The sequence below is a fragment of the Brassica napus genome, chromosome A10 (genome assembly GCF_020379485.1).
Source record: "Brassica napus cultivar Da-Ae chromosome A10, Da-Ae, whole genome shotgun sequence".
NCBI lineage: Eukaryota > Viridiplantae > Streptophyta > Magnoliopsida > Brassicales > Brassicaceae > Brassica > Brassica napus.
The window spans coordinates 8502729-8516311 of NC_063443.1; the positions used below are offsets into that span (position 1 = coordinate 8502729).

The 13583-nt window shown below is 32.8% G+C and overlaps 1 protein-coding gene across 4 annotated transcripts; it reads left to right on the plus strand.

Annotated features, from left to right (window-relative positions):
* LOC106430573 lies at positions 1 to 3325 on the plus strand. 4 transcript variants are annotated; one of them, XM_013871363.3, is made up of 2 exons: positions 1 to 153; positions 881 to 3325. In XM_013871363.3, the coding sequence occupies exon 2, from the start codon at positions 924 to 926 to the stop codon at positions 3051 to 3053; it is 2130 nt and encodes a 709-aa protein (XP_013726817.2). In that variant the 5' UTR covers positions 1 to 153; positions 881 to 923; the 3' UTR covers positions 3054 to 3325. The 4 variants fall into 4 exon arrangements, with proteins under 4 accessions (XP_013726817.2, XP_048598741.1, XP_048598743.1 ...); XM_048742784.1 differs by lacking the exon at positions 1 to 153 and adding an exon at positions 164 to 461; XM_048742786.1 differs by lacking the exon at positions 1 to 153 and having other exon boundaries at positions 479 to 2437; positions 2569 to 2656.
* The last annotated feature ends 10258 nt before the right edge of the window (positions 3326 to 13583 follow it).

Below are 13583 nucleotides of genomic sequence, written 5' to 3' on the forward strand. Positions count from 1 at the left end.
TAAATTTTGGAGACCCATACATTGTTTGAGGGTGTTCATATGAGAGTAGGGTTTGTAAACAAAAAAGAAAAAAAATCTGACAAATCAGAGTCTTGTAGTAAAAGGTGGATTTGATTCAAAATCATATATTCTTTATCCTCCCAACAGCGATTGGTATGTTTCCTCCTACTTTCATGGATTATTATTTCTTCTCCTCCCTCCTCTGTATTCGCTTCCCGATTCTTAAACAAAACAGAGATTCTACTTCTTTCGATTTCCCTGTAATGGATTATTAGGGTTTTCGGTTTCTATCGATTAGCGTACTTGGGCCGTTTGATTTTGTACCGATTTGTGTGCAGATCTGTTTCAGTTTTTAGTTTTTTCTTGAAGTGTTGGTCGCAGTGATGTAGATGTAGATTAGGGTTTTCTTGTCCCCGTAGTGATGAAGAGATTCGAAGAATTTCGATTGTGCAGTTTTGTTGGTAGGTGAATGTGTGGTTTAGGTTTGTTTCTCTACTTGTTAAAGTTTGTAGCTTTTAGTTGTCTTCTCAAAATACAAGCTTCATTTAAAATCTTCCTCTTCTTCAGATGCTTGAGTGCACTAGATTTGCCCTTCCTTTCGCTGTTTATATTCATCTCTGCTTTGCAAAGGAAGCTAATCTTACAACTTCTTGGAAAGGATTGCTTCTCTCTCTTTTGTTTCACATTGTTACTGATAATATTGATTCTCTTATCTTAGTTGGATCAGATCTGCGTCTATATCATTTCATGGGTCAATTTGTAGCCAGTTAAACCTTCATTTGGAAGTAATTCTAACGTTTCCAGGGATGTTGAATCATTATATGTGCTTCTGTAAAGACATTTCTCTGAGTCTATTGTTACTTTTGCTCCATTGAGACAGGTGCCAAAAGCTTTGAGGGATCCTGGATTCTTAGGGGGAGGAAATGGAATGCAACAAGGATGAAGCGAAGAGGGCAATGGATATTGCCGAGAGAAAGGTCACAGAAAAGGACTACACTGGCGCGAAGAAGTTCGCTAACAAGGCTCAAGCCTTGTATCCCCACCTGGATGGTCTGAAACAGTTGTTGATGGCCGTTGATGTTTATATCTCCGGTGAGACACTAATCACCGGAGAACCTGACTGGTACGGTATCCTTGGTGTGGACCCCTTGGCTGATGACGAAGCAGTGAGGAAACAGTACAGGAAATTAGCTCTCATGCTCCATCCGGATAAAAACAAATGCAAAGGTGCAGAAGGTGCGTTTAAGCTGGTTTCGGAAGCTTGGGGTCTACTATCTGACAAGGTTAAGAGATACTCTTATAACTTAAAGAGGCAGGTTAAAGGAGGTCAGCAAAGATTCCCAACAACACAGAGCGCGCAGCCCGCGAGTTCTAACGGGTTCCAGAACGCAAGAGAGCATGTGGTTTCGGGTGCTAAGGCTAGAACTAAGCCGCCAGCTCCACGCAAGGATCCGCCTGCTTATGCTCCTCCGTTTCAGGAGAGTAGTACCTTCTGGACAATGTGCAGCAGGTGCAAGACGCAGTATGAGTTCCAGAGGGTTTATCTTAACCAGACTTTGCTTTGTCCACACTGTCGTCAGGGCTTCTTTGCGGCGGAGAAAAATCCGCCTCCTAGTGTTCCGAAGCCAACCAACAACAACCACTCATCTAACCAACAGAAACGGAGTTCTAAAGTTCCAGCGACAAACAAGAACTCATCATATGGTACTTCTTCTGCCAGAGGGCCTGCATCATCTGTTAACAATGGTTTCAGTTGGGAGCCTCTATCAAGAAAGGGTGGATCATCCGACAGCAGAAATGCCGTAAACCAAGCTGCTAACGTGGTCCAGCAAGCACAAGAAAAACTGAAGAGAGCGTATGAGGAGTCACAAGAGAGGGATGCTGCTAGAGGATTCACAAACTCTGATCTGGAAAATTATAAGAGGATGAAGACAGATGGTTCCCATGGGTTTGGTTCATTCTCATGCAAGTGGTCGAATCAAAATGGTCCAAGTAGGTTCACTACTCCTCCTTGTAATCCTGAAACGCTAGGCTCTCGTCGTCCCCAGGTAGAAGGAATCTTGTTACCTAGCGATATGAAGAAAGCGCTCGTGAAGAAGGCACAATCAGATATTTCCAAGAGACTTATGGCAGAAGCAGCAGAGGAGATGAAAGCAATGGAGATAGAGAAGAAGAAGAGTATGAAAGCGACAAGCAAGGCAGATGAGGTAGTAAAAAGTACTAGTACCGAACCAGTCAAGGAAGTTTCCAACGATGAAGGGAATGGAATCGTTGTTCCGGATTCAGACTTTCACAACTTTGATCTCGACCGCACTGAAACTGCTTTTCAAGACGACGAGATTTGGGCAGCGTATGATGAAGACGATGGAATGCCTCGGTACTACGCCCGCATCCAGAAGGTGGTTTCCTTGGTTCCCTTTAGGATGAGAATCAGCTGGCTCAACACCAAAACCTGCAAAGAGTTTGCTCCTGTAGACTGGGTAGGCTTTGGTTTCGCTAAATCATGTGGAGATTTCAGGACTTCGAAATACGAGTTGACAGATGCACTAAACGCATTCTCCCACAAAGTCGATTTCACCAAAGGTGCAAAAGGACTACTTCACATTTTCCCCAAGAAGGGACAAGTTTGGGCACTGTATCGTCACTGGTCCCCTGACTGGGACGGGGATACCCCTGATGAAGTCAAACACAAGTACGACATGGTTGAAGTTCTTGATTACTACACCGAAGACAAGCAAAGTTTAACTGTTGCTCCTTTACTCAAAGCTGAAGGATTCAAGTTGGTTTTCCGCAGAAGCACAGATCAAAACAGTCTGAGAAAGATTCCGAAGGAAGAAATGTTTAGATTCTCTCACCAAGTGCCTCACTACATTCTTACTGGGAAAGAAGCTGATAACGCACCAGAGGGTTGTGTGGAGCTAGACCCAGCTGCAACTCCTTGCGAGTTACTTGAGGTGAAAGAGTCATCCAAAATGGACACTGAGAGAAGCAAACCTGTCAAAGAGAAAAGCACAGCTCCAGAGGAAGAAGAAATGGGTATGAACATAGATTAGGGTGGTGTGAAAGCTAGTAGCAATCAGTACAATGTACAATGGAGGAAGTAAGCTTATCAATCTCATATGGCATCAGTACGGAACAGGACTAGTCAGGTCTGATCTTCTTTGATCTCTTATTTTGTTTCTCTAAAGGCTGACCCCAAATAGAACTGGCCTTTTTTGGCACAAGAAACAATGTTTTTTTTTGATATTTTGGTATTTACTCAATCGTGTAAGAACTCTCAATTCAATATATATCTAATGTATGGTGGTTATGGGTTTAAGCAACATTTTGACATGTCGTAACGACAAGATGTATGGTTGTTATGATGGGCTAGGGTGAACCGATTTGGTTCCTGGTTTTAGAATGTGAGCACGGGCTCGTGGTTACCGTGAAAGAGAAGTTTTATCTTTTTCTCCCTAAGACTTTCTGAGTACATTAAAAAAACAAAAGTAAATCCATTCTGATCCGACCCGTATCTAAGCATTTTCAATTTAAAATTTCATTTTTTTTTAAAAATAGATTAACTATATAATATACAACAAGGTGATTTTCTCGTGCTCATACACGGATATAATATTTAGAAAGTAAATACATTATAATAATTTATTAATATTATGTTTTTAATTTTAGTTATTCTGTTATTTATATTGTAATTAATATGCATAGTTTATTTAAACAACAATATGTTATTTTAATTAGACGTATAATTATGGATATAAAATGTCTTGACTGTTTGATTATTATTTGGATATGTTAGATAATATTTATTTTTTTGATTCAACTATAATATTTTAGTTATACATATTTAAATTTTGATTATTTTTTTATTTTTATGTAGTTTGATTATGGTCTTAAATTTGTAAATGTATTTTACTAAGATTATGTATAATTTAATATATGTTGTTTTGAAAATCAAATAGTAAATGTAAACTAAAGTGTTGATCGATTTAGTAGTATTTTGAAACCATATGCATATATAAGAGTTATACAAAATACTTAATTGTAATATTTGGTTAGTATATTTATATTATTAGCTGAGAATTTCATATTTATTTAGTAATATGTAAAGTCATTCTATTATATATGTATAAAAATATAGTATTTGTATATAAAATTTATATTGGTCTAGTTACTCATTTTGTGGATATATTGTGTTACATATATTCTGTCAAATTATAGTATAACTATTTTTAATCTAATTCAATCAAATAATATTAACTATATTCATTGTATTAGTTTGGTTCTTCATTATAGATGTGTAAATATATTTTTAATTTTTCATTAATTTGGTATATGTTAATTTTCAAAAATAAAATTACAAAAATAAAGTGATGATATGTACAAAGTTGCATAAAAATATAACCGATATATTTTAAAAAGAAAGATTATTTCTTTACTTTAATACCAAATCTATTTTTCTAAGCTTCCCTTTTTAGGAAATCACATCATATATATAATATTTTCGTTTTAAAATTTATAAATATTTATATTATTTGAAAAATATAAAAGGAAGCTTAAATAAAAATAAATAAATTTTATTCATTAAAGATATCTTAGTTTATGTTATTTAAATTATATTGTAATAATTTGAAAAATAGATTGATTTAAATAAAATGCTTAATACCTTTAAAATATATATATTATGTTGTTTAAGATTATCTTTTAAGAGGGAAGATTATTTCTTTACTTTAAAATCAAGATTATTTTGTAAACTTTCCTTTTTATGAATTACACTATGTATAAAAGATATTTTCGTTTTTAAAATTTCTTAATTTTCTTTATTACACAGGTTATTTGAGAAAAAAGGAAAACTAAATAAAAAAGGAAAAAAAATTAATAATGATTATTAGATATATTTAATTCATTAAGGGTATCAACGTAATCAAACACCGTGAAAGTTAACATGAGCGCGACGCATAGGAAACTAACTTCTTAAATAATATTATAGAGATGAAGTTAAATTTATTCCAACTTTACTCTATTTTTTTCAAAAAAAATGGAAAAAAATATATATTATAAAGTAAAAAATGAGTGACTTTGAAGTATTTTGTATTCCAAACTCTATTTTATAATTAATTATAAAATAGAGTTAGAGATGATCTTAAACATTTTGGTTAAGTTCGTTTCTTGACAATGTTTTTGTCGACAATACAAATGGTTCGGCCCAATTTTCATTTTACATTTTACATCAATCATAATAATTTTAACCCTTTGCTTCAATTAGTTGGATAAGATTAAACAAAACAGATCTGGAGTCATAAGAAAACCAAAGAAAGGAAGACCAAAAAACAGAACTGATTTTGGTAAAGAAAAAAAAAATATTCATCTTAAGTTAAAAAGAGGAAATTCGATCGGAATCAAACATAAAAAAGACATTCCAATTCCAATTTATGATTGGAAATTGAGAGACAACTCTCTCTCTCTCTCTCTCTCTCTCTCTCTCTCTCTCTCTCTCTCTCTCTCTCTCTCTCTCTCTCTCTCTCTCTCTCTCTCTCTCTCTCTCTCTCTCTCTCTCTCTCTCTCTCTCTCTCTCTCTCTCTCTCTCTCTCTCTCTCTCTCTCTCTCTCTCTCTCTCTCTCTCTCTCTCTCTCTCTCAATTAGACATCAAATTTTTTTGTCTTTAATTTACTGTATATATACTTTTAAAAAAGTCCAACATTTGTAAACTTAAATTTCAAAATTATACAAAATTTGCATAACTTTTTTACACTAAAGAAATAAAAATTGATTATATATCAATGTTGTAATTTTGTGTGTGTATGGAATATTTTTAAAGTTAAAATTATTTTTTACAAACAAATGCATATATAGACATTGTGTTTAGTGTTTTAAGAGTTATCTCTTTGGAGATATTTATCAATTTTTTATCATAAAAGTTTTGCCGAAAATATCACATAGATTCGAAGTCAGTCTTTCAAAATTCCAATTTAAACATAACATTTCATACTAACATTTTTGAAACTGAGACACAAAACAATCATCCCCTTGCACTGTTACTATTTTGTTTCTCTTACAGCTTATGTATATCCCTAGTTTCTTGGAACTGATTGTGGTAGTGTTTAGGTTTACACTTTACAGGTTGAACAATAGAGTTTTATGAATCTTTGTTCTTTCATCGATTATTTCTTTGTTGTTTTGTACTGTGAATTTTTTTTTGTTTACTTTTTTTTGGAGAAAAGGGGGGGGGGAGATTTTATGCTAAATTCGTTCGTTTTGGATGGAAGGATTGGTATCTCTACCGGCTATGCCTTTTAAGATTATTCGACTAAGACTCTGAATTATTCAGACTGTTTTGTTTGTGATAATAGTATAATTCAGTGAGGGAAAACAAAATACTAATTTTAATACTAATTTTTGGATAACTGTAGTTTCTGAATCTGAGGTCCAAATAATCCCTCTAGAATCGATACCGATGAAGAGTCTTAACTCTGGTTTTTTATTGGAATCTAAAATATAGTTTCATGCCGGACCAAGCAATATCAATTTAGTTTGTCTCATGAAAATAAAAAAAACCTGATGAATTTATGTTTTATCCTAAATTCACCTCTTACAAAGGCTGAATTTATGTCTTATCCTAACTACCACTGCTTAGTTCAAAATACTGCATTTAAAACAATTGAAGGATGTCAAGAAACAAAAACAATTGAAGTATTAAAAACTTTAGTGAAAAGTTTATTCTGCTCATGTGATGATTGATGGGTCTCACATTAATGTGGACAAAGAAGAGAGATGGAGAAGTGTGGATTTTAATTCATAATGCATTGATGGTGTTCACGTTTATTTAGCGATCGAAATGGTCAAAAGAGATGGATGCAAGTTGCAACACATAATCCTTCAATTGTTGGTAAAAAAAAAAAGAAAGAATGCAACACATGATCCTCGTTTCTGTCGTTAATTCATCTTTTTTTTCTTTATTCATGTCCTCCACTTGTTTTGGGACGTCCATTTTTGTATTTACTATTTCAGTATTGAATAATATCTTATTAAAATTACTACTTATATGCTCTTGCAACCAATAATTTTGCATATTTATGAAGATTCATGTTTAAACATTTTATAAAAATATACTTCTTGTAATTCTATTTGCACCGTGTTAAAAAAATTAAATAATTTTTTTCTATAAAAAAACCAATGACAAGTTTCATTTTTATATTCAAATTTATATTTCGTAAAATGTAATTCTTTGTTAATCAAACCACTATACTAAAGGATTTACAATTTTTGATTAGCTTACTTAGATAAAGAACAATCGTTGTTTTCATACTATTTATCCTAGTATCAAGTATCAACGCATGAAGTGAATCAAACATTCCCACTCTTCAAAGGTGATTGTCCTTTTACATCCAATCAATGGAATCTATTTATGAGATATTTACTTATTTTTGTCCTAAATATAAGACATTAATTATGGTACCAGTCGAATAAGTGATTTAGTTGTTTAAATGAAAAATGGTTTCAATTTTACTACTAGAACTACATAACTTATTTTATTTTTAATTGTATGGTATTTGTAAATTCATTCATATTACATTTTTTTGGTCTAATTCATATTCATTTTTGATATTTTGTTTTAAAATATTTTGTCAACCGTTTTGAAAATATTCTTTGTATATTTTGTTTGTTCTTTTAAACGGGGTAGAGGCACTATGACATAGACGTATCACATACTATTATTCATTATATATTTGTTACTTGCAATTTATCATATTTCAAAAAAGAAAACTGGTTAAAATATTATTTGTTCAAACTTAAGTAGTTTTCTTGAGGATATTTGTTCCTGACTTGTTAAATAATGTAAAATGAAGATTTATAAATTAAAATGATGGTTCAACGATTGAAGACTTTAAGAATAAAAATAAAATGTGAATGTAAGATACCCAATTTCTAGAAAACGTTACTTTACAGTGTTTTATCCAGACTAAAGTAGTTTTCTTGAGAATATTGACTGTTTCATTTATGTGTGGTACTGCTAGCTGAATAAGGCTCATTCTGACTTTGTTAAATAATGTAAAACGAGGATTTATAAATTAAAATGCTGGTTCAACGATTAAAGACTTCTTAAGAAGAAAAACAAAACTTGAATGTAAGATACGCAATCTCTAGAAAACGTTACTTTCAAGTGTTTTATCCAGACTATGAAGTGTGGACCTTGCCGTTTATTTTCTGAACAACAATCAAATTCAATTTATACCAAAATGTTTTTTTGGTCAATATCAAATATTTTCGTAGTTATTAAAATGAGTCAAATCTTATAATATAAAGAAGACATTGTCTCTCACCTCCTGATGATATGTAATCAATTCGAGTGCTAAGGAACCACCACATGTATTAACGAATAGCCGCTTGTGAGTTAAGTTTTTTTTTGTTTCAGGATGGGCTGTTATCTTTATAGTTTGCATTTGGACTTAAATTATTTAGTTTTTAGAGAACCGAATCCGATAGTGAGTTTTCTTCACACATGAGGACAAATTTAGGGTTCATCATTCTTTTCATTATCTGAAAACTCAAGCGACAATGGGGTCTTCTGGAAGTTTCTACGGTGGATTTTCATGGCGAATCTCTTGCTCAAGCTCTGTTTATTCCGTTTCGTTTGGAATTATTTTCTCCTAAACCGTTACAAACTGCATTGAATCATCATCATTAACGACTGCCTCAACTCTTCCACCCACTCCTACCACGATTTACTCATTCATTACATCTCTCTACAAGGTGGTGGATCTCCAGCTTTTAAAAAGGTTAGCTTTCATCTGTAAATATCATCCTCAGAAATCTTTAAAACAGTAGAAAGTTCTATCTCGCTTGAATGGCTAACTCCCTGATTTGAAGTCCGGCCCATGTCCTCCACCTTCGATGTGCGACTTCTGAATTTTTTGGAAAGCCAGAAACATTTAAACATGATGTGGAGCTTATGGGTATTGATATGGCCAATGTTATTCTGTTCTTCTAACTAATTCTGTTCTGGAAAATCAATCTTTATATATTTCTAAAAACAAAGCCGGCCTCAAAACTGAATTATAAGAAAACTTATGAATATATTTATTTTACATATTTGGCAGTTGAATTCTACTAAGATTGTTGAAGGTTTTTCCACTTTTCTATTTGTTGCAGGCGGGTCTCATGCTAGCCACGGTGAACGTCTATCGTCTGCTCACTTTCAGACACCTTTCCAAGGTGGGTTTAATGTACTCCGTCACCAGATTTGATATTATCCGAGCCAATCAAAACTTCAAGCTATCCAACCCTCATGTCTCAATACGGTATAATGACTCAACTGTTTTTGATGAGATAACGGAACCGGTTTCTCCTCTGACAAACGTTTCCGGTTCCGTAATCACGATGAGCTACTATGCGTAGACAACACTATCACCCATCTTCCAGGTAAACCGAAATTTTGGCTGTTTATACCAATTCTTCATTTTAACTGGTTCGATAATTGCATGTTTTTTTTCTTTTCTCAGACATTATTAGTGAGCTCGCTGCTATAAAGAGTAATGTAAGTGACCCTTTACAAGGGAAATATCGTGTCATGTCAACCATAAAAATTGTCAGGTAATAATTTATTTCAGGTTAAGACCCTCAACAATTTAATAATTGATGGTACAAATCCCTCATCACTTAGAGCATCTCCAATGTATTACCCCATTTTTTACTCCAAAATGGTGCAACACCAAAATGGAGTAAGGTTTTACTCCAATGTATTACTCCATTTTCTACTCCAAAAATAATATTTCTTAAATAATTTCATTTTTATTTTATTAATAATTGCAAATAAAAACTTATACTTATAAGAATTTACCAATTAACCCCAATTATTTTATGTTTACGATAATAATTAAAATATAAATCATTTGAATTAAATATTTATTATTAAAAAGTACAAGAAATCATTTAAAAAGACAACATATATATAGGTTCAACAATGAGCATTAGAATATTTTTCCCACAAATGATCAACTAATGCATTTCGTAATGAAAAATGAGCTTCTTTATTTTTGATAAATGAGCTTCTTTATTTTTGATATTCCTAAATCGAGCAAGAAAATTTTGAAATCGGACATTTTCATCTTCTGCAATTTCGATATCTGGAGGTGGAGCTTCTCTTCCAAGTTCAATTGGTGCATCAAGTTCACGCTCATCTTCAATTATCATGTTATGTAAAATTATACATGTAGTCATAATGTCATGTAACACATTTTTTTTTCCAAAAACGAACAGGTCCTTTGACAATAGCAAAGCGCGACTGTAGAACTCCAAATGCACGTTCAACATCTTTCCTGCATGCTTCTTGTTGCGTTGCAAAATATTTGTTTTTAGGACTCCTTGGCTCTTGAATAGTTTGTACTATGATCGACCATTTTGGATAAATACCATCCGCTAAATAGTAACCCATATAATATTCTTTGTCTTGAATAAAATAATGAGCAGGAGGAGCAATACCTTGAGCAAGATTGGAAAAAAGATAAGAAGAGTCCAACACGTTGATATCGTTATTAGTGTCTGACATTCCGAAATATGCATGCCATATCCAAAGATCATAATCTGCGACAGCTTCAAGAATTATAGTTGGTGATCCACTACGACCCGCATATTGTCCCGCCCAACCGGTAGGACAATTCTTCCACTTCCAGTGCATGCAATCTAAACTGCCAAGCATTCCAGGAAATCCTCGTTTTTCACCAATATAAAGAAGTCTGACAAATACAAATAATATCAAAGCGAAATGCTGAATCACAAGATCAACAAGCTCTTTCTCAGACTTCTCCGTTTGGGCAATATTTCACCGACCTTAGCGGATCCGGAACGGATTTTCCAGATTATTAAATTACTTATTTTATGTTATTTTTATTTTAATTATTTATGTTTTCTGTTATTTTATGCATTTATTTAAAATTATTAAATAATCTTTTGTGGAATATACTATTTTCATGTTATTGTATCATTTTAAATATTATTTAAGTAAAAAATAGAAACATTAAAGATTTAAAGGACCATTTTATAAATAAAAAAAGTCCAACTCCAAAATGGAGTAATGAGTAAGATTACTCCATAAATGGAGTAACCCTAGCCATTACTCCATTTTCAACTCCAAAATAGAGTGGGGTTGGAGAAGATTTTACTCCATAATGATGTTTGGAGTTGAAAATGGAGTAGGGTTGGAGATGCCCTTATAACTGATAACGTACTTTTTGATGAACTTACACATTGATTTTTTCCTACTCTGTTTGCCATTGGCAGTGATGTATCTGTGACCATGAGTATGTTCGAATCACAATGGAAGGCTTACGGGTGGATCCAAGGGTTGTTGTCACAACAATCATAAATCCCAAGATTGTAAGAGTATTTTTGTTTCTATATTTAAAACAATTAACGTCTGCTACTTACTTTGTGACTCACTCTGTTTTTTGTTTAGAGCAATAGTTACTAATGTGTACGTCTGTTGTCCGAGACTAACCTCAAGCTCCCAAAAAAAGACAATCAATCCTTTATGATCAATACTGTTTTCAAAAGAAAAACAAACAAAAATGTCTGATTCCTTTTGATAACAGTCAAACAATGCCCATAAATTTTTAAACGCTCAACCAACAATTATGATTTTAATTGGAACATTGTTTCTAGATCATATACAAATTTTTCTTTAGATCACCTAAATAGCAACTGCCTACAGTGATCATCACAATTCAGTCTTCTCACCTTTCAGTTTCAGTGCTCTTTTATTTTGTTTATATTTACTTTGCTACTATCCTTTTCAACAACTATAACTCTAATTTTTATATGAATCCATTTTCACATTATTATCATTATTACTCTATTTTCCCATTACTCATACTTTTGCATAAAATAAGATTATACAAATACTTGGATTGTGACTGACTTCACATACACCCTTGTCGTATTAGTTACAACTTTAACAATGTTCTTATAATAGTTCTTTCTAACGTAAGTAAACTTGATAATGTAACTTACCACTACTAAACCCTTCGTCATCTTCATGCATGAGATGATGCATCACAAACATAATAAAAAAGCAGCATAACTATAACTCTGACTAAATGGAAACTTTGATTCTTTCCTCCGTGTGAAGTTGAACTCACCTCTTAGAAAGGGAATTCATCACTTCAATGATACTCTAAAACGTAATAATTCCACCTCCACTACTCCTTATATCCCATTTTACAAAACATTAGAATAACAAGCGAACATTAACATCTGTTTGTTCACCTGTTGCATAGCTATGACCAAACAATTTGAAGAAACTTTGACAACCTCTCAAGATCATCATACTTCGGATAATCATTCCTCATAATTCTTAGAAAAATAATTAAGGCTAAACAAGGTACAAAAATAGCCATAGTCAACCAGTTGAAGATGGAGAACCAATAGATTAGCAAAACAAAATAAACTCCTTAAAGTCTTATAAAGCTTAAACAAAGACTTGAAAATATGAATTGGATATATAAATTGTGACGCAAGAAAGCAATGAAACACTCAGTATGATACATTATGATAGTGTGAACCATAAATAGTAGACAACCAAAAAAGAGTTTATAAACAAAAGCTGACACATACACGATGCTCGAATAAATGATAATACAAATATATATATCAAAACGTAGGGTTAATGGAGTATTCATTGAAATCTTTGTACATAATACCTCAAACCAACCTTTCCACTTCTTCCTAAATTATATTGGTATTGGGTTGTCTTGGACGAGATTAATATGAAAGATCTATAAAATGAAACAAAAAAAATTAAAATACCAATCCTTCTCAACCCAAAACAAAATAAACTACAATAACCTCAAAATTATGAGTTAATCTTAAAAAACAACCAACATCAAGACCATTTTAAACCAACATCAAGACCATTTTAATCCAACTCTATAATATAGATACAACCATCAGGAGCAAGTAAAATAATGCATACCACATATAATTCTTCTTCCAATCAAGCCATCCACCCTAAGCATAATTAAATACATAAATCATTATGATTTATATCACTTCCATTCAAAATCCCAAAACACGAAAAAATTTATCTAACAACAATTATACAACCCAAAATAACAACAAATGCATTCCATGCGTATCGCGGACCGACTCTAGTAAGTATAAAATTAATACTGTGAATGTTAATTTATTTACGATTATGATGATTGATACGAAAGAAGAAAAATGCAGAGGAAAAAGCTATAGTGACTGGATAATGCGGCAATATAAATCGACCGACCCAAAGCATCAAATAACTGGTCGATAAAAATAATGTCATCGACGTATGTAACTACATATAGATGAAGAGATGCATAATACATATATAATATAAGCAAGCATTTAAAAAAAAAAGAATTGGTAGCTGTGAACTTCGTAACATTGGATTGCTAGTCCGTAATACCGGACAAAAACTGGGCTCTGGTAGTCTGGTTCTACCGATCCATCCCAAGACACTCGTTCCACTCATGACTGATGATCTTAAATAGATGTCCAACCAAAGACATGATGCTTCAATGGGGACTCCAAGTTGACACGACTTGTCTCCTGTGTAACCT